Source organism: Ailuropoda melanoleuca, chromosome 2 (genome assembly GCF_002007445.2).
Source record: "Ailuropoda melanoleuca isolate Jingjing chromosome 2, ASM200744v2, whole genome shotgun sequence".
Taxonomy (NCBI): domain Eukaryota; kingdom Metazoa; phylum Chordata; class Mammalia; order Carnivora; family Ursidae; genus Ailuropoda; species Ailuropoda melanoleuca.
The window spans coordinates 191928856-191955587 of NC_048219.1; the positions used below are offsets into that span (position 1 = coordinate 191928856).

The 26732-nt window shown below is 45.4% G+C and overlaps 1 protein-coding gene across 5 annotated transcripts in view; it reads left to right on the forward strand.

Annotated features, from left to right (window-relative positions):
* The window catches only part of DIS3L2 (DIS3 like 3'-5' exoribonuclease 2), a 344092-nt gene that overhangs the window by 238798 nt on the left and 78562 nt on the right, over positions 1-26732 (forward strand). For all 5 annotated transcript variants that reach the window (XR_004623668.1, XR_004623670.1, XR_004623669.1 and 2 more), the window contains exons 11-12: positions 1182-1294; positions 13188-13295. Coding sequence is in view for 1 of the 5 variants with exons in the window: in XM_002917970.4 (XP_002918016.1) it covers positions 1182-1294; positions 13188-13295 (221 nt within the window). In the remaining 4 variants the exon portion in view is untranslated. The remainder of the gene's footprint in view (positions 1-1181; positions 1295-13187; positions 13296-26732) is intronic.

The following is a 26732-nucleotide window of genomic DNA, read 5'->3' on the forward strand; positions in this document are numbered from 1 at the left end:
TGTCTGGCGGAACTGGTAGGCAGGGCCCGCTCCACCAGAAAAGGACAGGACAGTTCTGTAAGGGGAAATAACTAGGTCTTTTGCCAGAAAGGAAAAGACAACAGGCAAACAAACCAATTATTAATTCATTCACTCAACAGGTATTTATTGAGGGTCTACTATTTGTCAGGCATTCTTCTAGGTACTGGGCCTAGACCAGTGAACGTTACATAAATGGTTCTGCCTCCTGGAGCTTACCTTGTTGGGAGAGAGGCAGACAGTAAATACGTAAGCCAATAAAGATATGCTGTGATATCTGGCAGAGGTGAATGCTCTGAAGAAAAGACCATGGTAATCATCTTCATTTATGGATCAGGTGCTTTGACAGTGCAGGTAAAAGAAATAGAGGGCAGAGAATCTCTTCTTGTTCCCCGATTCTCTTTGAATTGGTCCTTATAAGGTAAGGAGGATTTTGATAGGCTGGGTCCTGTTGAGATGATCCCAAACATAAGAAAATACCATGAGCCAAGCAAACACGTCAGTGGGGTGAGGTGAGGTATGTTCTGGGAGTGGAAAAAAGTTTCCCATGACAGCTGCTTGCAGACATGTGGAGAGGGGAGCTGGAAGGCTGTCGAGGCAGTTTGAGATGAGACCAAGCAAGGACATGGCTTATAGGCTAAGGAGTGGCATCACCAGATCCATGGCTGAGAAGATCCCAGGCCTCAGTGTGCAAGGCTAGGTAAGAAGGGGCAGAATCAAGGTAGGAAGGCCAGGTATAGGGCTCGACTTAGAGGCTGTGCTCAGAATGGACAGGAAGAGCAGAGGCTTCAGAGGCAGAGTCTGCAGGATTTGGGGCCTCCCTCATTTCTAGTGCCCTGAAGGAGCACTAGCAGGCAAATGAACCTGCTTTGGCAAGTCTGCTGATGTTTACAAGCACAAGAGGCCTTTAGAAATGGGAAACATCTTGCAAAGATGGTTAATGTTTCTTGAGGATAAAAGTCTCACCATCTGCTAGTATACAGTGAGGAAAGTAACCATGCAAATCCCTGGGGGCAGGTGGAATACCCAGCAAGACTGGGAACGGTGACCGGCACCTCAAGTCCCACGGCCTCCGAGAGTGCCACGCCATCTCGGGAGCAATTCCCGGGAGGGATGGCCTTGCCTTCCACACCACACTGATCAGCCTCCTTTTGCATTTACAGGCAACTTTGAAGTGGGGGTTCACATTGCGGACGTCAGTTACTTTGTTCCCGAGGGATCCCCCCTGGATAAAGTGGCTGCTGAGAGAGCAACAAGCGTCTACTTGGTTCAGAAGGTAAGTATCAGTCTCCAGTTTCTTGGATTGAAGGACATACTATTTGGTCTGCTTCCTTTGTTTCTCTTTTCTTATCAAAAAAGAAAAAAAAAAGTCATGAGAAAGAGCAATCTTGTCTGAACATCTTTTCTCACATCCAGTGAGATCTTTAAAAAAAAAAAAGTTTTCTTTGAAAAAGTGTTTGCCCTCGGTGGTTGCATGTTTTCCTTATATATTCAGTAGGAACCATACCGTGGCAAGACACAGGGACCCATCTCGGGTTTCACACTGGCCCTGCCACCTGACTCACTCAGACAGATGCTCATGTTCAGAAAGAAATGAGGGAAAGTAACTGGTTCAAGCTCTTGTCCCAAAGCAGAGCTCAGCAAACTCAGCCCACAGCAGCCACCAGCCGTTTTTTATAAAGTGTTCTTGCAACACAGCCACGTGCTGTAATGTGGCATTGTAATGTCTATGGCATCGTCACACTACGACAGGAGATAACCTGGAATCTCAAAGATGGAAAAGGATTTCACCAGAGAAGATCTACAGATGACAAATACTCCTGTGAAAAGATGCCCCACATCATACGTTAGTGGGGAGATGTAAATTAGAATAACAGTGTGATCCCACCGAAAAAAACGGGAACTGTTCGGTTCCCATCAACAAGTAAGTCGTGTGGATTCACATGGTAGGACTAGAAAGCCCAAGTGGTAGGGGGACTGCCAGCAATTCCCGATACTGGGTACTGATTATATAAGCTTTCAGTTAGTGAAAAGGCACAAGCTTTTCCTTTATGACTTGTGCACTTGTGTGTGTGTATTATACTTACATAAAAAGGTTTTCATTTTGAAGCTTTTTGGGCGATGACTTTCGCTCCGCTCTGGCTCCTTTTAGTGTAGGTACCTGGCCTACACAGACAAAGGAACCACTCAAAAGCCAGGCCCCTCACTCACAGCTTGGCTCTCCTAAGAACACAGCTCTGATATTTGTACATTGTTGACACTTAATATAACCTCAGGTTAAAGATATCCCGTCCATACCTCCTGCCCAAAAGTGGAGTTGGCCAACTCTGGCCTTTGCCTGACCCAAGGCCTCTGAGGGAAGGGAGATTAGACTCCAAAATCCCTTATATCTACGAAACTATAATAGTATGATGGAAAGAGAAACAGAAGTGGCAATCTCTTAGACTTTCAAGAAAGTGAGTCTATGTGAATTGTTCTCCCCATGTAGAAAAGTTTAACTCTGTTCTTCAGGTTCAAATATTTAAGAGTTCTAGACCCAATCAGAGGTTCTTCTAAGGAGGTGGTTTTCTCTTATCTAGCTGTTGCTTTCTGCTTTTATAACCAGGAATTATGTTTCAAAATCAGAAAATGGAAAAATAAACTTGGGTTAAATAACGAAGCACATTTCCTTTCCTCTTCTCTTTACTTTGTTTTCGTGATTGTCGCAGTTCTAGAATTTTTCTTCGGGACTTCAGAGTTGGGGCTCTGCTCCTGAGCTCTGAAAGTGTGGAGCTGGATGGAGGAAGGGCCCATGTGCCCCAGAGTAGCTGCGGGCTCCTGCTGCCCGGCTCGGCCCCCAGCTTGGCTGGAGTGAGTGGCGCCAGCCCACAACCTTGGACAGCAGCAGCTGTGCATTCTGGTTCCTTTGAACCACTGCTCTGACCTTTCTTCCTACTCATTTTTGTTTCTTAAAGGACTGTGTCCAGGAACTTTTCTGCTGTTTTCACTTTACTTTGCCTATAAAGGTCTTCTTAAAAGCTGGATGAGCTGCTTACGTCTTCCTCCATATTCTCTGCTTTCTCATTTGGCAGAATCATTTCTCCCAGCTTCATCAGATGGGGGAAGGAGTGTGTGCGTTGGGGGTGGGGGGCTGGGTGGTTCCCCCCTGTAGGGAATGTGGCACCAATTTCTTTTCATTCAGTGCTACTGGCTTATAAGTAGCTGATATCAAAAATACAGTCTAAGCTTGATTTGGGGAATTAGCCCATAGATCAGGACTATACAATAAAACAAATGTTGAGTCCAGATTCTGTTTTACTGTCTTTAAAATGAAATTCTTTTTGTTGGGATTTTACTTATAGTAATGAGTATTTGGTTATTCTCATTAAAAATAGAGTATACTCAGGAGGAAAGATAAAATGAAATATTGTCCATTTAAGTCCCATGGAAAGGACACGCTCTTTCTTTTTGAAAGAAATTAGGCATCTGTTCATTTAACTGACTGAGGCACCCAGGTGCACCTAGGCATCTGTTCGTTAAGGGGACAAGTGTCTACCCGAGTTTAGGCCTGTCCTTCTCAGAAGGATGGGACATCTACCCAGTAAATGTCTCCCGTATTCCCTGAGAGGGAAATAACAATGAAATTGTAAGATGTAAGGTAATTTTTAAAATTCAGTTTTAAAAGTAAAAGAAACCCTAAACAGTTGAAACCTAAAGCTAAACTGTCTGCCTGTTGGCCCCAGCACCCGTGTTATTTTAGGTGTGAAACAGCTCAAATGAAAGTTCGCCCATAAATCTCTACGATATTTTATTGGTACTGCTTTATAATAGAGATCAAAGATTGGGATTGGAAGCCAGTCTTAACGTGGAGTCCAAAGAGTTTTAAGATGTTCCTTTCTGACCCCAGCAGGTTGTCAAGGAGTGTTGATGTTTTGTTAATGTCCAACTGTGTAGCAAAGAGTTGATCAAATTTGGAATTCATGGAAGTGTTGATATGAAAAAGAAAACTCTTTAAACAGAGATGTTGGCTGGCAAATGAATTATCTATTTCCTTTTAAGTTGTTTCAGTGTGCGAGTGGGGAGCTAGCTGTACCTTACTGTTAAAACCTCGAAGTCCTCAGAGAAAAGGAAAAAACTCCCTAAGTTCTCAGGCTCTGACAGCCAATGGGTTCTGAGGGTGTGAGGGAGTTTGCAAGCCAGTGAAGGCCTGGGCTAGAAGGGGCAGAGGAGGCCCCTGCTGCCCCTCCCCGCTGGGTCACTGACACCTGGCTCCCCTGAGCTTTGGAAGCCCCCCGCCACCCCGTCGCTGCTAGTCCCTCCTCATCCTCTTTGCATGGATGATTGATTCTTCCCCTCTGTGGCCCTTTCCGTTGGTCACAGGGCTGTCCTGGCTAACCCGTTGCTGAACTTGGCCAGCCTGCCCGCTGTGGCTTTAGCAGATGTTTCTGCTCTCTGAGGCTAATATAAGATTTTATAGTCTTGTTGGTACCCCCACCCAGCTGCCTTGGGCAGTGGCGTATTTACCTAAATGATCGGTTTCTCTCAACTCTCCCAAGCCCTGGTCCAAAATGCTTAGAAAGTCAGTGTTCTGTCACCATGTCCCTTTTTTCCATGACCAGCTTTTAAGCCGTGCCCTGACCCAACGTTGATGCTGGCCTGAAACATGCTTAAGGAGGTGAAGCTCCCTTTAAGCCCCTTTCCTTTCTTTTCCTGCTGCCTGAAGGGCTGTCCATCTCCATCTGGTTCCTATTTGTTGAGGACCAGCCGTGTGCCAGGTGGCAGGTGTGTGAAGATGAGAGAGATGCTGATCTTGCCCTGGGGAGGTCAGAGGAGGTGGGCATGTAACCAACACAGTACACAGGGCCACCTGCAGTGACAGAAGTACTCCCAAGGTGAGGGGGAATGTTCAGGAGGAGAGAGAAGTTGTATCTGCCCAGGTTGGTGGTAGGAGAGAAGCTTCCACAAGAGCCAAGATGGCTTCACAAAGCAATTGATTTTTGAGCAGTGTTTCAAATTTGGAGTCAAAAATTTCTAGGTAGACACGTGAGTGGAGAGGGCATTCCAGGCAGTGGCTCAAATGAGCCTGGAACATTCAAGGGATGGTATGTAGTTTCGAATTGCTGGGGTATAAATTGCAGGAGGAGCCAAAAGATGAAGTTACAAAGAGAGGCCTAGAGTGGCAAGCTAAGGAGCGTGGACTTCATCTTGAGGACAAGTAGGGAAGGGACATGGTCTCCTTTGTCTCAAGTAGAGAATCACCTTAGCAACCATGTGGTTGAAGAATCGTGAGGCCAGAGGGAGGAAAATTGTTATCAGTACCAGGGCCCTTTCCCTCAGCCCCAGTCCCTTGAGGCTTTGAATAACCACCCCAAAATACACAGGGATTTTTGCTCACAGAATATTAGGAGAGTTTATCAACATAATGGTGTCCAGTTGGACCCCAGGAGAACTAGAGCCATCGTTGTCTTCAGCCTGGTGCTAAAATGGACATCCTAAGCAAGGAGGCCCCAACATCATCCCCTCCCTATCTAGCAATCCATATCACACAACAAAGAGTCCAACTAGGCAAATAGAGCAAGTTGGCTTTCCTCTGCTGTCTTTGCTTTCTCCTCGGAGATAGGTCTGAAGGCCCTCTGCCATCTTCTCATTGAGAGCTCTTGGCCACTGTTGACCCTTGGCCGCTGATCATGGAGGGTACAGACTTTACTGGAGACCTCTCCGCCCCACTGAAAGTATTTGGACCCTCCCTCATTAGCAGGACAAGTAAAAAATCACATTGCTAAATTCAGTTCATCAGCTTTGGGAAAGATAAAGGCCATGTGTCCTACTGTAAATGGGATTGCATATCATCATTGGGTGGAATTGAGTAAGAAGATGCAGAAGTCTGGAGAATAATAAGGGAATCTGACCCAGAAAACTTTCCACTCCAGAACTCCGCTCCTGGTTTAGCAGACTTTTAGAATATAACCCAAGAGAGACAAGTATGTCCATACTTGAAGGTGGAGAGGAGAGAAAACTCATTTGAGAGAGATTTAGTTGTAAAACCTACAGAACCTGGGAACTGATTGGGTATAGCAGAGGGAGGAGAGTGGAGAAATTACAGGATAACACCCAGTTGTCTTCTGTGGGAGGGTGTGTGTGTGTGTGGTTTTGTTGTTTGCTCGCTTAACTGGTAACAGGGTGCTGCTCTTAACAGAGATAAGAAATATGTCATAGCAACAGGTGCAGGGAAGAAAATGCTGAACTTTGTGTTCTTCATGCAAAGTTGGAAGTATGCGTGGGACGTCCAAATCAAGGTGTCCAGTGTGCAGCATAATAAAGGGATCTGGAGTTACAGGAGAGGCAGGGCTGGAAATACAGTATGGACGGGACTCGTGGATCAGAGGGAGTACAACCCCAGGAGTGAGGGAGGCCCTAGGGAGCATGTGCAGGGAGAAGAAAGGGGAGTAGAGGGCAGAGAGTGAGAGCACTGTTTAAGAAGCCAGCCAAGGAAAGGGTCCAGTAAGGACCAAAGCAGCAGGAGTCTGAGAGTGTCCACTAGCTCTGTGTTTCAAAAAATACGTGTACCCGTAGCATATAATGTTTTCCCTGACATATGGTCATTTTTGAGCGCACAGAAAGAAGACAGAGGTTCTGTACCAGCATGTTAGCATTGTTTCTTCTAAGGTGTGGGGCCTCACAAGTTTTACATTCTCATGTTTTGGTTTGTTATCACCTAAAATTTCTACCACAAACGTGTAATTTTTGTAATTTAAAAAGGTCGTATTGAGGGGCAGACTACCAGCTGGCTCAGTGGGTAGAGCATATGACTCTCGATCTCGGGGTTGTAAGTTTGAGCCCCATGTTGGGTGTAGAGATTACTTTAACAAAAAACAAAATCTTTAAAAAAATAAAATATATAAGATAAATAAATAAATAATAAAATGTCCTATTGAGTTGGGAAGTGAAAGGAAAGTGTGAATGAAAGTAGGAAACATGAACTATTTTGAGAACCTTAGTGACATGAAGGGGGACCTCCAGAGTGGGAGAGGGGAGTGTTTTTTCTGGTTCCTAAGAATGGGAGACTGACCCTGTATTATAGTCTCCGGGAAAGACAGCTCAGAAGAACACGTAGCTCGAGAAGAGCTTTGGCAGGGAGGGGTGGGTCGAAGCTCAGACAGGAGGCCAGGCTTGGCACAGGGAGGACACTTGAGCTCTCAGGGGACTGAGGTCCACATGCCTAGCTGAGGAGGGGTGTTGGGAGAAAGGGGCTGGAGGAAGGGGCTGGAAGGATGCTTGGGAGGGGTTGAGTCCAGTGGTCCCTGTTTTCTCTGTGAAGATGAGTTGAGGTTTTCTGCTGAGAGCCAGGGGGAAGGCAGCTGGGTAGGAGGTGTGAGAAGAGTTAAGAGAGTCTTGGAACGGAGTCGAAGGGCCTGGAGGAAAGAACCTGCCCCAGACGAGGGAAAGGACTGCCAACCTCCACTGAGGTAGGAGCTGAGCCTGGCTTAGCGACCTGGTCCGGTGATGGGCTATCACTGCTCAGCTGTGAATTACAAACGCAGGAAAGGCGCATCGTGAGCCTGACCGTGGGGCTGTAGAGTTGGGACAGCGAAAGTAGGGGAGTTCGAGAAGGGACTGTATACCTCGGAGTGAAGCTGATGAAGGCAACCATCCGGGGTCAGGGGATGCGTAAGTGGTCGCATGACACTAATGACAGCCAGCAGTTTCTCAACGCCGGAGAGACCTCTCTTCTCTTTTCCACTTGTTTGTCATGTTCGGCACTCATCACCCCTGCCTCCAAGTCTCCCCGGGTGCTATGGCAAATGTCACATAGCTGCCGAGCATGCGTAGACCACGTGCTGTTGTCCAGGTGACAGCTCCCCTGAAGTCACAGGACTTGTAACTGAGGAAGCAGCTTATGGGGAGTGGCTGCCCGTCTCTCCAGCCCTCCTCCCATGGGGATCCCTGCCGGGGTGTGGACTTCACATACATGCCATGGGCCGTGGAGCACCTTCCCAGGGAGCCCGGCAGAAAGTAGGCCTGACTGATGGGAGGCCGTGACGTGCCACACCATGGATGTGATTGTAACATCTTCATTCCTTCACCTTTGAAAGAGAAATAACCGTCTATAAAACTATATGGACATAAAGACTGTTTTCTCTGAATACCATCTGAATTCTGCCCCAAGATCTGGTGAAAGTTTATTCAAAGGAATACCCTTTAAAAATTAAAGATAATTATTATACTACCTGAAAATGTTTTAATGTTTAGCTTTGTCGTGAACACTTAGGTTCTTGGGCATCTGGATATTACAGTGTTATCCTCTATGTAAGATATACAGTGTTTATAACCTGGACAGCTACTGAGTGTGCCAGTGATTTTTAGGAGAGAATAGTCGAAACAGTTTACCTTATAGTTCAATTACTAGCTGCCTGCAAAATGCTTATGTAAAGATGTTTAAATAGAAGCGCATCATGTATTTCGTAAAATGTTTTATGTGATGCAATACGTAGTAAACACAGAAAGAGTAAGTGATTCATTTCCTGGGCAAAAGTCAGTCATTTGCAGACAGAGTGCCTGCTGCGTGTCAAGTGCTAGATGGAGAGACAGGACAAGGGCTTGTCCTCATTCCTGAGGATTCTATGGTGTAGTGGAGGGAGAGGCGCCTAAAGAAGCGATGAGGGTGTGTTAAGAGCTATAGAAATGTCAGGAAAGAGCTGGGAGGGTGGAATGAGTGACTGATGGTTAGGACTGCCTCAGATCCTTTTTGAAAGAACAAAGGTGGGTGGGGAAAGTGTACAGAACACAGTACATCCTCTCCTGGGGGAATCTGGGTAAGCCTTTAAGGGACGTTAATGAGCCGAATCTTCAAGGATGTGCAAAAGTTGACCAGATGCAAAACATCCAGAAAGATGTCCCAGAGAGAGAAAGAACCATCTTGGCAAGAGCTAGAGCAGTGAGCAGGCGTGGCGGGTGAAGGGTGTGCCGTGAGCAGCCCTGCTGAAGGGGAAGGCCAAGCCAGGTGACCCGACGACCTGGGAGACCGTGGGAGCTGACGGGACCGTGGGAGTCAGCGAGCTGACTTGTATTGAGCACCTTCAGTATTGTTTTGCCAGTAAGAAAACTGAGGCTCAGAATTACACTAGCTTTCCCAAATTGTACAAGAAGTGATGGGCCCAGGATTAGACCTCAAGTCCGTCTGGCTTCAGATGCTTTGCTCTTTTTCTTGCATCGTGGTGCTGATGAGTATGGACTTCACTCTATTGGTTGCTGGTCTTTAGACCTTTTTTTTAGTGGTAAAGGCCTTTTGGCAAATAAAATCTTAACCCCAAACTCTAATATATAAGAACAGATCAGGTTGTATTTCATTAGCTTCAATTTCTTTCATATTTAAATGTGTAACAAAGCAGTGGTTTTCTCTTTAATAAGCTCTTTCATTTTGGAATCATTTTAGACTTAACAGAAAAATTGCAAAGACAGTACAAAGAGGTTCCACATACCCTACACCCAGTTCCCTCAGTGTTAACATCTTATAGTACCCTAAGACATTTGTTCTAAGAAGCTGATATTAGAACATTACTATTAACTACAATCCATACCTTATTTGGATTTCACCAGCTTTTCCATTAATGTCTTTTTTCAGGGTTCATTCCAGGATACCACATTGCGTTTAGTTGCAATGACTTTCTTTTGCCAAACACTAAAACACGAAGCCAGGAATTGCATTACATTCTCATATACACAGCTTTGTGATTCACAATAAGATAGTTCCTTGAACACTTCGAAGAAACTCTAGCTATGTGTAAAGAGGTATTAAGTCCTGTACTACAAGCATGCAGGGTGAGTAGCCTACTACCAAAACACAATAGGTATAATTATCACCTGATGTAGCCCAGAGAAGGATCCAGAAATGCACACCCCACAAATTTGATTTAGTCTGTCTTTGCTTGGGCTGTCATACAGTGTGCTAGAGACTGGGCAGCTTAAACAACATTTCTTTTTTCACAGTTCTAGAGGATAGAGGTCCTACACGAAGGTCCCGGCCAGTTCAGTTCCTAGTGAGGACTCTGTTCCTGGTTGGTAGATGGCCGTGTCTTCACATGGCCTTTTTTTTTCTCTGTCTGTGCAGGGCAGGGAGAGGAGAGTTACCTCTCTCTATCGGATCAGCGCCCCACCCTTATGAGCTCATTTAACCTTCATTACCTCCTAAAGACCCTACCTCCAATGCAGTGACATTGAAAGTTAGGGCTTCCCCAAAGGAATTTGGGGGGGAGGGGAGACAATTCAATACACAGCACAATCCAAAAGCTGAAATGATGGACAATTTTTACAGTTCAGTCACGAGACAGTATGGTATGGAGACATTCTCCATTTTGCACCATACATTTATGCTGGTGACGATGTATTATTTGGTAAAACACTTGATACTTGCAAGACAATGTTAAATATATAGATCATATTTTAACACTCATTATTAAATAAGTTGAAGAAAATATGTCATCTGAACAGATGGTACAAAAAAATTTCAAAAGTGATTGTGTTATAAAAGCTGTTAGCAAAAGTTTTCAGACGGTCATTCGATTTTACATAAGTGTTAAAAAGAAGTACTACATCCCTCAGAATAATACCAAGTAATGCCATATAATTTATTAATTATTTGTTACTGGTGTGGGCTGCGAGTTCTAGAATTTACTTTTCCATACGAAATGTTATTCACCGTATTGAAACAGGGTACAGGTACCTCACACAGAGTAAGAAAATACTGGGATTTATTTTGCTTTTGCTGATAAATAAACAACTGAATAACTTTACCTCGACTAGCACAGAGTTCTCTCTCTTGCCTGCTACCTCTCAGTTACTTACGGCCGGTTTACAGCGTTAGCTGTGTTACCTGTGCTCAATACTGCGAAGCAAGGAGTCCACAGCCAGTGTGTTGAATAAAGGGCTATTACTGTGGCTGTTTTTCGTTTGGAAGCAGGGTGAATGATAATGCTGTTCATCAAGAACAGTGCGGAAGAAGGAATAGGTTTAAAGGGAGGAGTGATCTGAGGTGTCTTCAGGACATCCAGGCAGAGATACAGTTGAAGTCATCATTTGAAAGTAAGTTGAAGATAATTTTTTTTTGTAATGGAAGAAGGCATACAACTGGATCAGTTTATTATGGACTAGAACGATCAATAAAGGGAAGAAAAAATTTAGGTTTAAAAAAACTGCAATATGAGTGACTAGTTGACCACAGTGTTCCTCTGGGAGACCTGTGATATTTTCTTGGAGTATCCTGTTAATGTTCCAACAAGGAATTTGGTCAGTTGTGATATTTTCAATCACTAAAGTGTTGATTCTGCAGTATTGCTGTAAACCCCATCATGAGTTTACACTTAGCCCTTGGGTTCTTTTATCTATCCCAGCTTTATTGGCAAGTCATTGACAAATATAATTGTATATATTGCAGGTGTACAATGTGATGATTTGAGACACATGTGCATTGTGAAATGATTGCAACGTGAAGATAATGAACACATCCATCACCTCACGCAGTTAGCTCTTTTGTGTGTGTGTGGTGAGAATGCTTAAGATTTCCTGTGAGCAAATTTCGGGCATACAACACCCTATTATTAACTGTGGTCACCATGCTGTACCTTAGATCCTCACGACTTATTCATCTGATAGCTGAAACTTTGTGCCATTCGACCTACATCTCCCCATTTTTCCTCCCCCCGGCCACTGCCATGTAAGTGATACCGTGCAGTATTTGAGTTCCTCTGTTTGGCTTATTTCACTTAGTAGGATACCCTCCCAGGTTCATCCGTGTTGTCACAAATGGCAGGATATCCTCCTCCTTTATGGATAATAATATTCCATAGCATATGTATATATACACATTTTCTTTACCCATTCATCTGTTGACAGACGTGTAGGTTGTTTCCACGTTTTGCTATTGCAAGTAATGCAGTGAACATGAGAGTGCAGATATCTCTTCAGAGTACTGATTCCATTTCCCTGGGATATATAACCAGAAGTGGGATTGCTGAGTCAAATGGTGTTCTATTTTTAATTTTTTGAGGGACCACTATACAATTTTCCATTATGGCCACACCAGTTTACAGTCCCCCCAACATTGTACAAGTGTTCTCTTTTCTCCACATCCTTATTATTTCTTGTCTGTTTGGTAATAGACATTCTAAGAGATGTGAGCTGATTTAGAAACTAAGAAAGCAATTCCACTTATAATAGCATCTGAAACAATAAAATACTTAGGAATACATTTAACCAAGGGGTAAAAGACCTGTACACTGCAAACTATATGACACTGATGAGAGAAATTGACAAAGGCACAAATAAGTGTAAAGTTAGGCACCCAGTGTTCTTGGATTGCAAGAATTAATATTGTTAAAATGCCCGTACTACCCAAAGTTATCTACAGATTCTGTGTAATCTCTATCAAAATTCCAATAGCATTTTTCACAAAAATAGAAAAATCTATATTAAAATTCATATGGAACCACAAAAGTTAGCCCTGACCAGCTAAAGCTATCTTGAGACAGAAGATAAAACTGGAGGCATCACACTTCTGATTTTAAACAGATTACAAAGCTATAATAATCAAAGCAGTATGGTACTAACGTAAAAACAGACACACAGACTAACAGAACAGAATAGACAGCTCAAAATAACCCCATGGGTATATGGCCAACTAATCTTTGACTGTCTCTGGGGAAAGGACGGTCTCTTCAGTAAATGGTGTTGGGAAGACTGACAGCCACATGCAAAGAATGAAACCGGACCTCTGTCTTCCACCACACACACGAATGAGCTTGAATTAAAGACTTAAGTATAAGACATTGGGTTCTTAAGTATATAGTTTGACTGGAATAGTTATACCCAAAAGTGCAAGTCATTCTTGACTCTAGAGCTTTGGTCTTAGTATAGAGTAAAAAGTCGTTTTTCATTGCGTAATGTATTTTTTCCCTGTTACCAATTCTTCACACCTTTCCAGTTCACATTCCCATTTCTCTAGAGGCTTGTGGAAAAAGTACCGGATAGCCTGGTCCTTCTGCAGTCTTTGGGGGGAAGAAAGCTGCCTCCGTCTTCAGCTTGCTCCAGAGGCTTAAGCTGTTCCCCAAAACTCTGCCCTCTGGGCTGCTCTGAAGCTCGCGGTAAGCTCCTGCAGATTGTAGGAAGGTGCTCACGGGCCTGTTCTCTCTGTGCAGGTCGTCCCCATGCTTCCCAGGCTGCTGTGCGAGGAGCTGTGCAGCCTTCATCCCATGACCGACAAGCTGACCTTCTCTGTGATCTGGACGCTAACCCCGGAGGGCAAGGTAACAACTTACACGCATGACCATTTCATTCAGTGAGTCCCTGTTAATCACCCACTGTGCGCCTGGGGCCGAGCTGGAGTCCCGGGGTGGGAAGATGAGGGCGCTGTAGGAGCAGCTGCCGTAGAGAAGAACAGAGACAAGCCCCCTGCCTCTGAAGAGCTGTCAGTCCATTTAGAAGGCCAGACTGACCCTAAGCAATTAGAAGCAAGTTATTTGTTTCTTATCTTTGATCAGGTGAAGGAAGAAATTAGTAAGCAAAGTCAAGTGGGGAGGCTGAGTGCAGGAGATAAGATGGACATGAAGGCGAATGCCCCATTTCAGTGGCAAGGGGAACATCTGGGCTACAGCCTGTTTGAAGGAGGACATCGGGGAAAGGGTTGTGAGTTTGGGTAGGTGGGTGGAATCAAACTGGGAGTGGCTTCAAATGCCAATCACAGATGAATTCCGGGGGTTAGCATTCCTCTGAAGTGTTCTAAGGAAAGTGACTTTTAGAAAGATTAGTGCCCCAGCATTGTGCTGGTGACCTGGTAGTCTGAAGATGAATTAAATTGGCACAAGGTAATGCCATAATCAAGGCCCACAATGATGAAACCGTGGATCGAGAACAGAAAGGAGAAGAATGTCAGCAGGCATTCCCTAAGGATAGGGCCTACATAAGACAGATAGATGGAAGATAACTCCAGGAAAAACTAGTCTCCTCCCCACAAACAGAAACAACCCTAAACATCCAAAAAGAAGGCAACAGACGAAGTAAGAGGCGGCATTCAGGCAATGTGATGCAGTTACTAAAGCTGTGACAGAGACCATGTGAGAACATAGGAAATGTTTATGCTGTGATATTAAATGGAAGTTAAAAGAAGATATTGAATTATAAAGAGGTTCCAAATAAAGATGGAGGATCAAATACGCACATTTACTTTCATTCCCTACCAAAACCTCACTAAAACAACAGTGAAGAGATTTTTTTTTAAGACATAAACCCACAAGGACAAAGAGAATGGGAGAGCAGACAACAGCAACAAAATTTTGGAAGCTGGAAGCAGATGGATGAGTGGTAACTGACTTAGCAGTCCTGAGAAAGCTGAATCCTGAGCCAGCGATAGAGAAAGCCAAGAAACAGCCCGATTTTACATAGCAGAACCCTAAAGAAACTCAGAAATCAATGGCACCAGGTAACTCCACAAAGTGGGGGAGAGGTGGGTGAAGAGGAAAACGACCATACTGGTTGAAAATTTGTTTAGAAAGATTGCCCCTCCCATATGTTGGCAGAAGACCAGAAATTTATTCTCTGGACTGCCTAAAGTGAAGGATGTGTAAACTAGAGGACACCAAACACACTTGATGGTCATGGTCCCTTGGGAGAGGTTGAGTGAGTGCTGGCATTCTGAATGTTGAAAATCCTAGCTTTCTTTTCCAACCAAGCCCAGAATTCTGGTTGCCAAGGCTTATACCCTCAAGTCAGGAAGATGAGAAACTCTTTTTGAGGAATCTGAGTGTGAAGAGGGTTTAAAGATCAGAACCTTGGGGGCTTCCTCACCAATAGCCCAGCTGTGTCTCCCTCCAGAAAAGCCTAGAGGCAGGAAGTTCCATGAACACAAGCAGAGCTTTTTAGGATTTCACTAAAAATGAGCATTTTAGTATTTCACTTCCATGTATGAAGAGACAGCCGAGGGTCACCTAGCTGGCTCCGTTGGTGGAACATGAGACTCTTGATCTTGGGGTCGTGAGTTCAAGCCCCACATTGGGTGTAGAGATTACTTTAAAAAAGAGAGAGACAGCCAAGACTAAAGTCTCTGCCAAGAAATAGAAAAACCAGGGGCGCCTGGGTGGCGCAGTCCTTAAGCGTCTGCCTTCGGCTCAGGGCGTGATCCCGGCATTCTGGGATTGAGCCCCACATCAGGCTCTTCCGCTGGGAGCCTGCTTCTTTCTCTCCCACTCCCCCTGCTTGTGTTCCCTCTCACTGGCTGTCTCTATCTCTGTCGAATAAATAAATAAAATCTTAAAAAAAAAAAATCTGTCTTATACTTTAAATGGATCTTTTACCCATGCAGTGATTTTTTTTTTAAAGATTTTATTTATTTATTCGACAGAGATAGAGACAGCCAGCGAGAGAGGGAACACAAGCAGGGGGAGTGGGAGAGGAAGAAGCAGGCTCATAGCGGAAGAACCTGATGTGGGGCTCGATCCCAGAATGCCGGGATCACGCCCTGAGCCGAAGGCAGACGCTTAACTGCTGTGCCACCCAGGCGCCCCCCATGCAGTGATTTTTTTTATCATGCACCTAGAAAGTTTAGATCATTTAGAAAATATTGGCTCATTATGCTGATCTTCTAAATGTGAACATATTTCATTTATGATATCAAAAAATCACACTGATTAATATCACTGCTGATCTCAGACAAGTCTTTAAGTACTAGGAAACATGTATCATGTAGGTACAAGGTTTCCAAAATTGTAATTTTTTGTGAAAGCTCAGATTTTATCATGGGCAGTAAATAATGTTGGTTGTTTTCCTTGAAGTGCCAGAGAACCATAGTTTGAATGTTATTTGTTCCTTCACGTAAAAATGGTGTTCTGTAAAAAAAAGCAATCAGTTTTGCTTATAGCTCAAAATTGTATAAATGCTTTTCCTCAAGACGACCATCATACTTCAGCAAGCAGCATAAGTGAGGACAACAAGAACTCAAGGGTTGAGACATAATAAAACCAAAAATTTTTACTGCATCATCAAGAACATTGCAAAGCCAGCTAGCTTTTTTGTTCCTGTGAGCGAGGTGGTGAAGAGTCGGCCCCTGATACGGTTTTGCTGTTGCCTGATTCATGCCAAGGCGGTGGAACTTCCCCCCACCAGTGCTTTTGTTCTGCCAGGGTCAACACATGGAAAAGGACAAAGAATGTCTTAGTATTATTATGAAAATAGCACTGACCTCATAGGTCCCTGAAAGGGTGTCAGGGACCCCCAGGAGGCCATGGACCATACTTTAAGAACCACTGTTTTAGACAATTGGTGGAAAGTTTGGGGTGGATTAATATACATAGTATACAGAAAAACCAAGCAAATGAAGACAAGATAGTTATTAATTCTAGTGAAAATAAAAAAGTTGTGTAGGAAAGAACGGTCACACTTAGTGTATACATAACTGTAATAGCTAATTCTGATAATGCTGATGTAACCATTGGGAAGATGAGGGCCTGGAACGGTTATGTGTGTTTGGTTGGGGGAAGGGAGTACATGTGGAAAGAAAGAGAAATTCTCTTTTTCTGTAGTGAAAAGTTTTGAATAACACCTAAAATTGAAAAACCAAGAAGTAGTCCTCAAGCAGGCTATATAGAAAGATGGAAGTCAACAGCAACATAACCTGCTGGAAAAGGTGAAAGAGGTTACCCTTGGGGAGGAAAGAGACAGAGGCCTGATGGTTTTTGTAACAAGCCTTTAACACTATTTGTCTCGTTGGACTATGGATACTTTAACTTTTCAATTTTTACTTTGAAAAATTTCAGATATGCATGGAAGTAAAGAAAACAGCACAATAAACCCACCATCCCTATGTCCCAGATTCACTACTGACAACCAACTCTGTCTTTCTAAAGTATTTTAAAATAAACCAGAGACATCATGTCATTTCACTCATATTTTGATATGTGACTTAAAAATTTGGACATTTTCTTACATAACAGCAATGCTGTTAGCACACCTAACAGTTAATACTAATGCCTTGGTGTCACCCACAGCCTGGTCCATAATTACATTTCCCCCATTGTCTCCAACTGATTTTTCAGAACTGGAAGCAAAAAAATTACACACGTTACGTTTGGTTTTTACAACTCCTAAATATCTGATTATAAGTTCCTTTTTAAGAGTCAAGAAACAAATATTATCTGAGATAAAAAGAAGGAATTGTGAAGACAGTATGCCAGCAGTCGTATTTTGGTGGGGGTGGGAACACGCATGGGGGGAAAAATGAATGGAAAAAGACCAGAAGGAAATAAAATAGAATGCCAATAGTGGTTGTATTTGGGTAGTAAGAGTATGAGTAATTTTTTCTACTTTTTTGTATTTTCTAATGTTTTTTAAAAACATGTATTAGTTTTATATTTTTATAAATGCTTATTTTTGCAAAAGTTGAAATAGAAAATAAAAGCCCATAGAAGAAAACTGACTTGAGTCAACAGAAAAGAACTTTGAATCTGAATTATGCCTGCCAAGATCAAACCCAAGAAATAAAAAGCTGCCTGATCTAATGAGCTACTAAAATATGAGGGTCATAAAAGAAGCACTCGAAAGAGGCAAACTCTGAAAACTCCATTGGTCTTTAAGATTTCTGTTGGAGGCAGTGTCTAGTGAGCAAGCCTTCTGGCATTTGAGGGGCTGGAGAGCAGGTGTGAAGTAGGCACGGGGTCCAGGAGGGCACCAAACCAAGCCTCCGCCAAACCAAGTCAAAGAGGAAGTGTGAGGATTTGGACTAGGGATGGTCGTGGAGCAAGACCCACTGGCCACACCCTGCACAGACCAAGAGAGCACATGGTGGGTGGGCCCAGTTGGTTGGTTGTCCCGAGATATAGTTCCGCATGAGTATCTCTTACAGTCAGGATGCAAGAAAGGAGATGTCAGATGCCAGACTCATGTCCGGAGGGGAGGGGGGATACCTTGTTCAAGACCCTGGCAAGGAAAGCCTGAATTAAATGGGGATGGTGGGTGAAGGTGGGGGTGAGGCAGGGAGCAGGCAGGAGAGTCAGGGAGCCAGAGGAGGCCATTGAGGAGGGAGGTGGCCCCACATCAAGTACCCGAATAAATGAGGAAGAGGGCGGCCAGAGCCTGAGGCTGGATTTGTATGTGGTGGGGCTGCTCGAGGGTAATGGCTTGGACTTAGAAGGAGCCAGAGTAGGGCCACCAGCAGCATGCCGCTGCTGCTAGAGCGTGGCCGCCAGCCTCACCTGGAGTTGAAGTGGAGAAAGTTTTGCATTTCCCCGTAGTCTGCTAGAATGTCTTACTTTCTGGAGCAGGCATGACCAGCCATAGAATGGCCATTCCAACTTTCTTCAAGCACCCACTTGATTTTTTTAAGAGTCACTAGAAAATCCTGGTCGTCTATACTTCCATTAAGCCAATGCCCAGATTTTGAGGTCAGTAAACTCTGAAGGGTCTATTTTTGGCACATTTCTCACATACTAGTGGTGAGAGCATTGTTCTCTGATTTCAACATTTATATTGTTGTGAGGGAAAACAAACCCAGCGACATCTTGTGCTTTGTAAGATCCAACTCTGGTACCACGAAACCCACTTGGAATGTGTGAGACCAGTGACCTCCTGATCTCCCGAACACCTCCAACACTTCTGTCTCACTCGGCACTAAGGCCCTGCAAACAGACACCATGTCCTGTGTGCCCCACTCATCAGAATACATCTTCATTTGAAGTCATCTTTGTAAAAACACCAATGTTATGCTTTAAAGAGGTCATAAGCAATAACGACTTGATTACTGAGTCCTTAGACCTTAGAACCATGAAACCTCAGGGTCAAAGGTCAGAATAATAAAGGAGGCATCTCACAATGACAGTAGCGATCCACAGCTTGTGTCTCCCACAGCGTTGCTGCCATGTGCCATCTGGCTCGGCTGGACGTGTGCTCCAGAAGTTGCTTGTTTCAACTTCAGTCAAGGGCAACCTCATTTCAGCCATTTATGCAAGCCAAAACCCAGAAGGTCATTATTGACTTTGGTCTTTCTCACATCCAGTCTACCAATAAATCACCTCAGCCTTGCCTTCTAACTGCCTCCAGAATCTGCCCCTCTTCCTTACCTCTGCGAGCCCTGTCACCTGGGACCAAGCTGCCATCCCCCTCCTGGACTGCAGGGCCTCCTAACTGTCCTCCTTCCCTCAGCTGCCCCACTTCATCTCCCCTTTACACAGCGGTCAGAGCGATCCTTCTAAGTCAGACATTAGGTCGTGTCTCTCCTTTTCAGAAACTCCAGTCTCTCATTCAGAATAAAATCTTAAAAAGTCTTTGCAATGGTTTTTTTTTCCTGTTATTTTCTCCCTGTCTTCTTGGCTGGAAATGCATGGACTACAAAGTCCTCTGGGGACTAGAGTTGCTTCTCATTTCCTAGAGCATCTTTGTTCACATGGGAAAGCTGGCTCTTATTATAAAACTGACCTCGCCACTAGGTAGCCGCACCCCGCCCAAGCTTCCATGACCTGACTGCAGTTGACAAGTCACACTTCCCAAATTGCCATGTTAGAGCACGCACCAGGTCTCTGCCCATTCCCGGTAGTTCTAGGAAAAGCTGTCCAGGCCCTGCCTGATGTACCCATTTGGAATGTTGAACGTTGTGGGAGAACTATGGTGTCTACCAGTTCAAGCTGCTACTTAGGAATCCTTTTATTTACTACTAACGTCACTGTTTCAAACCTTTTTCCGTGGCTCCAGCCTTCCACTGTGCCTTGTGTTCCTCTTCTGTCAAGATCCCACCATTTCCCCAGGTGACTTTCAATCTCCCTGGGAACCAGAGGGCCCGGCTGCTGGATCTGCTGAAGCCCCCCCTTCAGAGAGTCATCAGTCCCTCTCTGCCTTCCCTTATCCTTTCCCTTCTCTTCATGCAGTCAAACATGCACCCATTCCAACCTGTGTTTAAGGCCTGTGTGGTCTAGATCTTTTAATGGCATCGGCCTCCTCCGAGCCATTTGGTGTCTCAGTCTCTAGCTTGCTTCACACCTGCCACATCCGTTCTGAGTGCTAACGGCTCTTCCTTCGCCAAGTGTCTCCAATCAGTCCTCTCTCTTCTGTTCCCACAGTCACCGCCCCCGCTCAAGTCCTTGCCATCCTCCCCTGGGACTTTGGGAGGCACCGTTCATGGATCTCCATTCTAGTTCCCCAGTGCTGTTAGATGACCTTCCAGAAGGTGAATCTGGTCCCATCACTGTATTGCTCAGCATCCCCTCACAGCATGGTGGTTGGCTAGGATTACCCTCAGAAGTCCAGTCTCCAGAGCATGATGTACACAGACCGCCACCAACTCTTCCCCCATTTTGTGACCATCTGCTTCCCATCCTCTAGGCCCCTCAGCTTCTACTCTTGCCACTGAAGGGTTTGTTTGATCTAAAATTGCCACTCCTGAGTCCTTGCACATGCTTTCCCCTCTTCCTAGCATGTCCTTGCCCTCATCTCTACCAGTACTAATCCTACTTACCTCTGAGATCCATCTAAAATGCCACTTCTTCACGAAACTGTTATATTCATTTGGTAAAGACTCACTGAATATTTTCTCTGTTCAAATATGACACAAGGTATTGAAGATACATGAATTAAATATGCACCAAAATAGGAACAGTAGTTATCTCCTGATGGTGCATTTATAGGTGATTTCTTTTTCTTCTCCACTTCCCATCTGTATCTTTTTTAAGTTTTCTACGATTAATGCATATTACCACTGTAGTGAGAGAAGAGTGAGAATTACTTTGAGATTTTTTTCCTGCTTTTTTTTTTTAATAACCACATAAGAGATATTGGAATATGTTTGTAGGCTATAGGGGAAGGTGAATAGAAAAGGAGGTGTTGAAAATGAGGAAAGCACAAACAGATTTTTGGAGCGAGGTCACAAAGGACTGGGAGGCTCAGGACCCAAACTTCAGGTTGGGGATTAGCACTCAATAGGAGGAGAGGACCCCCAGCACTCCCACCCTAGAGGGAGTGAAGAGTAGGGACCCCTACTGAAGTCTGGGAAGGTGCTCAGATGGGAGGACCCCCACTTTCCCTCAGAGTCCTTTCTCCCATCTCTTCCCCCCTGCAGCACCTGTCCCTGGCTCTTGAGAGCCATTTGTGCATAGATCTGTTGTCCTTCTAGATTTTCACATCCTAGTAAACAGAGCCCACTCCTAATTTTGTAATCTCCTCCCCACACAGCCTAGTGCCACGGATGCTCAAAAATGATTTCATGAAGTGAATTGCATACCTGTTTTCCCAGTCCTTTGTTTAGTCTGCGTCGTTGGACTGGTGTTCCCCTGGGGGAGGCAGTTTTACCTACAGCAGCCTCCTTGGCACCCCTGAGCTGTGTCCTGGGAGCTGAGGCAAACACTTGAGGAGGTTTCCTTGTCTCCCTCCTCTTAGGCTTCGAAGTCTAGACAGATGCTTTGCGATCAGGGTGGGAAGGGGCCCAATTATAGTCTGGGGTCAGCGGATTAGGCTGATAGCAGGTGGCTTGAGACAGTAGAAGAGAGCACAGTTGACTCAGGCTTGTTTTCTATAAAATAAACCTTCCAGAAAAGTCTAACACATAAACAGCCTGCCTTATAAACTGAAACAGGCTGGCAAACTCACAGTTCGCTCTGCTGCCCAGGCTCCCTCCTCCCCACCGTTGGAAAAGGTCTCTGGTGGGCCCAGAGCAGCTTCAGAGCCTCTCCACCCAGTAGGAGAAAACCTGGCTGGGTCTAAATGAAGTGTGCTGCTAACCATGCTTCCATCTGTTCTTTACTCTTTAATCCTACCTTGGCCTTCATTCTTTAAAAAGTGACCTGGGCTTCCCCCAGTCACAGTGGGCCTAGCAGAGGAGACCCCCACTTGCTCCTCAACCAGCTGCCTGTGCCCACTGCAGTCACTAGCACCTTCTACCACAGACAGGTCACGTCTGCCCCTCCCAGCTGCCTTGGAGCCCCTCCTCTTTCTGCCCACTTCCTTTTCAGAAGTGTCCTTGGCACCTTTGACTTCTTTCAACTCGCGCTGTGCTCCCCCCACCCCCCCACCCCACGACTGCCTTGTGTTCATAGGTGTGAGACGCAGAAATCTGCCCCACCCCCACCACTGGCCACCCCAGACTGCCTGCTTTTGTTCCGGTCAGGAAAATGTTTCTTCCTCATAAGTTTTTTGAACCAAACATTTTACATGTAGAAGCCCGGAGCTGCTGCAGGAGTGATTTTGCATCGAAATCCTTAAAATTACAAATTAACCTCATTTGCTATTTTTTGAATTAGACATTTCTTTCTTATAGGGAGGCACTGGCCCTTTTTTTCAAAATAAATTTTAAAATACAATTGGTTGGAAAAGGACAATTTTCAAAGGCTATGTTTCCTCACCATTTTGTATCTGTAAAGCAGAGAAAGTCGACATGTATTTGAGGCACACTTTGTTTCCTTCATCTCAGCGTCTGTCGCAGCTGAAATATCATATATACTTACTCGGCTGAGGCATAACACACATGACGGTGAATTTTGAATCTTACATATTTAGACCTGGATCCAGTCTTCGCTGCCACTTAGGAGCTTGTGTGACTTTTCACAGATTGCCAGCCTATTTTCTCAACTGTAAAATGGGCTGAACAGTGCACGCCCGCCAGACGTGTTTAAGAGATTTGAAAAGGGAATAGGTGGGAAAGCACTGTGCAACTGGACGGGGCCAGGTGCCCTCAAGTGTTGTGCCATTTCCAGGCTTACCTGGTACGAGAATGGAGGTCTCGAGGTCCGCATTGGTCGCTCCTTTCTAACCAGGTTGCTTTCAGCTGTGTGCGTTCAGTGGGTGTTGGCCCGGCATTTTATCCGACATTTAAACAGTCGTGTCCTAGAGTGTCTGCAGGAAACTTGCCGCCTGCAGCAAGGGAGTGACCCAAATCCCGTGATTAAGCAAAGGAAAGAAGGACATGATCTTCTTTCTGAACAGTTTTGTTTATGAAGTTCCTCGTGGTTTTTTTACTTTTTCCATGAAAAACTCTTTGTCCTTTTGTCTTCTGCCACTGGCCCTGGTTATGGACAGGGCGTTGATGTGAAGACAGTTTCCAAATTGGAGATTAATGAGGTGTTCCATCCAGAGAGAAACCTTCCTCCCATAGTGTAAGGCATGCTGCCCCTGGGAGCCCCACCCCCACCCCCATTTGGGTCTTTGCTTCCCTGCTGCCCTTGTCTGTGAGGCAGCGACGGGCATCCTGGCTTTTCTGCTGCTTCCCCATGTTTTCCTGGCCTAGGATTTTTTTTTTTTAAGATTTTATTTATTTAGTTATTGAGAGAGAGAGAGGGAAAGAGAGTGCATGCCCAGGGGGAGGGAAGTGGGGGGAGGGAGAGGGAGAGAATCTCAAACAGACTTGGTGCTGAGCCTGGAGCCCAACCTGGGGCTCAGTCTCCATCCTGAGATCATGATCTGAGCTGAAGCCAAGAGTTGAACACTCAACCGACTGAGCCACCCAGGCACCCCCAGCCTAAGAATTTTTTAAATCTGTGTATCAGGTATGATTCCCACAATCACTAGATTGTTAAATCAGGGTAGGTTCTGCTGCCTGAGGCCATGTCACTGGGCCAGAAAGTTCTTGATGGCTCTTGGAGCTTCCACTCCAGCCCTTTGTATATTCAGGAAGAAGGCTGGTGCAGTCTTCCTAGGATGCAGGCATGAAGGGGAGGAGGAAGTGCTCAAGTAAGGTGAGAGCACTCCAGGAAACTTCCTGTCAGCACCACAGTCTCAGATGTGGTGGTGTGTGCTGGTAAGAAGGCTGCCCATCATCGATTGAGAAGGAAATAAGCTAGAGGAGCAGAGATGTGCCCATTAGGGAAAAATTGGCTCAAACTGACTGAGATAGTGCAGCCAATGTGTGTCATTCTCAAGCTTGGGTAAGGAGTGGTAGACTTCTGATTTTGCCAAGTTACAGGTAATAAATTTTAAGAACTCTTGAGGATGAAAAGTGGCCTCTAGTCAGCACTCAGCACTATAATCAGAGGGTTTTAAGGGAGAAACAAAGCTCTGTTTAGAGCAAGGACCTATGGGCTTGGGGTTGGCAGTGTCTAGGAAGCTTATGGAACTTACTACAAAATTTGGTGCATAAATTTTTGAAGGAGAGGACCTGCGGCTTTCATTCGATTTTTAAAGCAGTTCTTGACCCACTAGTTTACGTGAAAATAGATGCCCAGTCAGGGTGGAGGGGGTCGGCCTGACCTATGTGTTGTGGTTACCCGTATAAGCATGCTGTGGTTTCCTGTGTCCTCCAGGTAAAAAGGGTCACAGATATCCAGGAGTCCAGATATCCTATGACTTGGCTATCTGAGGGAATCTGTGGAACCACTTGTAAGGTGTGTGAGAGAGAGTTGTGGGATCGAATGGAAAGGAAGGTTTCCCCAAGCATGCTAAAGACCGACCGGCAAACAAAATGTGGACACATTGAAGGAGGAGGGTTGACTGGGTCTGGAGTGAAACGGAGAAAAGGAAACAAGCTAAATCTCCAGGGGAAATCTTTGTGACCACAAGAATGAATAGGTCGTGGCCCTGTCATTCTAGAGGAACTTGGAGCAACTCCATTCGTGGGGAGTTTTCAGGAAATGTGGATGTAATAGAAGGACAAGCATGGGCTGACCTTGAAAGGGGCTCTTCTGGAGACCTGCACGCACGACTTCCCCACTGTGACTGTTGGACGTTACGTCGAATTGGCTCCCTAATTTCTCTTGCATTCAACACACACACAGACACCTCCTGAGAGCCAAATTCAGGACCTACTTACTGCAACAGAGGAGTCAGGAGCACAGTATTTGAATCACTTATATTTTTGGATAGGAGTGGTTCTTGGAATAATCCAGAAAGTGTAGTTTAAGGGTTGTTTTTTTTTTTTTTTAAGAAAATTAAAGTCTGATATTACAGATCCAAGCCTCTATAATGAGGCTCTTTGCACTGAATCAAAGGAAAATGAGAGTAGTTTCTACCATTCTCTTCCTGTGCTTCTTGGCTGCCATTTTAAGAGTATTGGTTCTTCCTTCAGGGGAAGGTTAGGGTATCAGAGGGGTCTCTCTCACCTTCCAGGGTAGTAGCCAGCTGTGTACCATAGAGGCTTTGTGGCGTGGACAGCTGCTCTGGGCTGGGGTCTCTCCTTTTCCCCTGGAAACACCAATGGATCCTTCAGATGGCTTTTTTTCAGGAAGCATATTTCTGAGGTTGTGAACAGAATGATTTGACCTGTGAAAAGGAAGGCAGAGGGGATGTTTGCAAGCTCAGGGAGAGAGATTCCACAACTGATTGGACCTCTCACCCTCCTCCCTCGCCCCCTCTGCCTCTCAATACCTCTGGCTTTTCCTTGCTCATGAATCCATTCCCCACAGTATTTATCTCAGGCTTTTCCTACTTCTTCATGCCTTTGAGCCCCCCTCATCCTTCGCCTTTTACCCCATAGAGTGGAGCTAGGTGATGTGAGCACTTTCACCTCCCCACTTCTTCCCCCAAAGTCTCCTCCCTTGCCCTTCCCTTTCCTTCCTGCCTCCTCTCCAGGCCACTCTTCCTCTTTTGTGAATGGGTGCCTCCACTTGGCCCAGGATCCATTCCTTTTGTGTTGGCTTCTTCCCCTCACCCCACAAACCCAGCGTAATCCTCTGTCCTGCCAGTCCCCCGGCAGCGGTCATCCATGCTCATTTCGTTGCCTCCACCAACCACGCACCTGTCCTTAACCCAGAACTTCCCAAACTTCCTCATATCGTGACACACAGAGGAGATGTTGCTGTTTGCCTGGCACAAGGGCTGATGGCAGGCAGGCTCTGGCTGCCCCGATGGTGAACGGACCCACTGTGGCAGCATTTCCCAAGTCCGTGCACAGCACAGGGCCTGAACTCTCTGCAGTTCGACTCTGCCGCCCCACCCCGCGCCATGCTTTTCCCTCTAAAAAGCCTTTCTAAAGGTCACCAAGAAGCAAATGCTACATGCAGACTTTTTCTTTGTTTTTATCTTCCTTGACTTCCAAGTGGCATTTGACTCTCCCTAGTGGCTAGGAGCTCAGACTCGGGCGGCCTTTTCCCCAGCCTGTGACCTCAGACAGGTCACTTACTGTGTCTGTGCCTCAGTTCCCGCCTTTGCAGGATGAGGATAATAAAACTTACATCATAGGGTTGCTGCCTGAAATGGCTGCTCTGGGGGAAGCATCTTGTCTCCTTGCAAGTGGTCTGGATGTGTCTGTTGTGGCTTTTGAGTACTCCTTTCTTGAAGCCCCTTTCCCCTAATGTTGGACACTCCTGATCTTTCTCCTATCCCTTTGAGCTCTCTTGTTTTTTGTTTTCACTCTCCACATTCTCTTTTTGCTCCCTACAATGGAACAGGTGGTAGAGAAGGCAGCCTTGACCCTCCCTTGTCCTCTCTTTCTTGGACCTTCCTGCCAAGGCTGCCAGCTCCCCACCTATAGATTAGTCATCGCCCCAGACCCCAGGCCCCCACCCCAGCTGCCTGCTACATAGCCCACCATCTGGATCTCCTCCCTGCTCCTCAGATTCAGGAGTCCCAAAAATATCTTAACATTTGTTTTTGTTTTAAAAGCAATAAATGCTCATTATAGAAAATGCAGGCAAATTTAAAGGATGGGGCGCCTGGGTGGCACAGTCGTTAATATCTGCCTTCGGCTCAGGGCATGATCCCAGCGTTCTGGGATCGAGCCCCACATCAGGCTCCTCCGCTGGGAGCCTGCTTCTTCCCCTCCCACTCCCCCTGCTTGTGTTCCC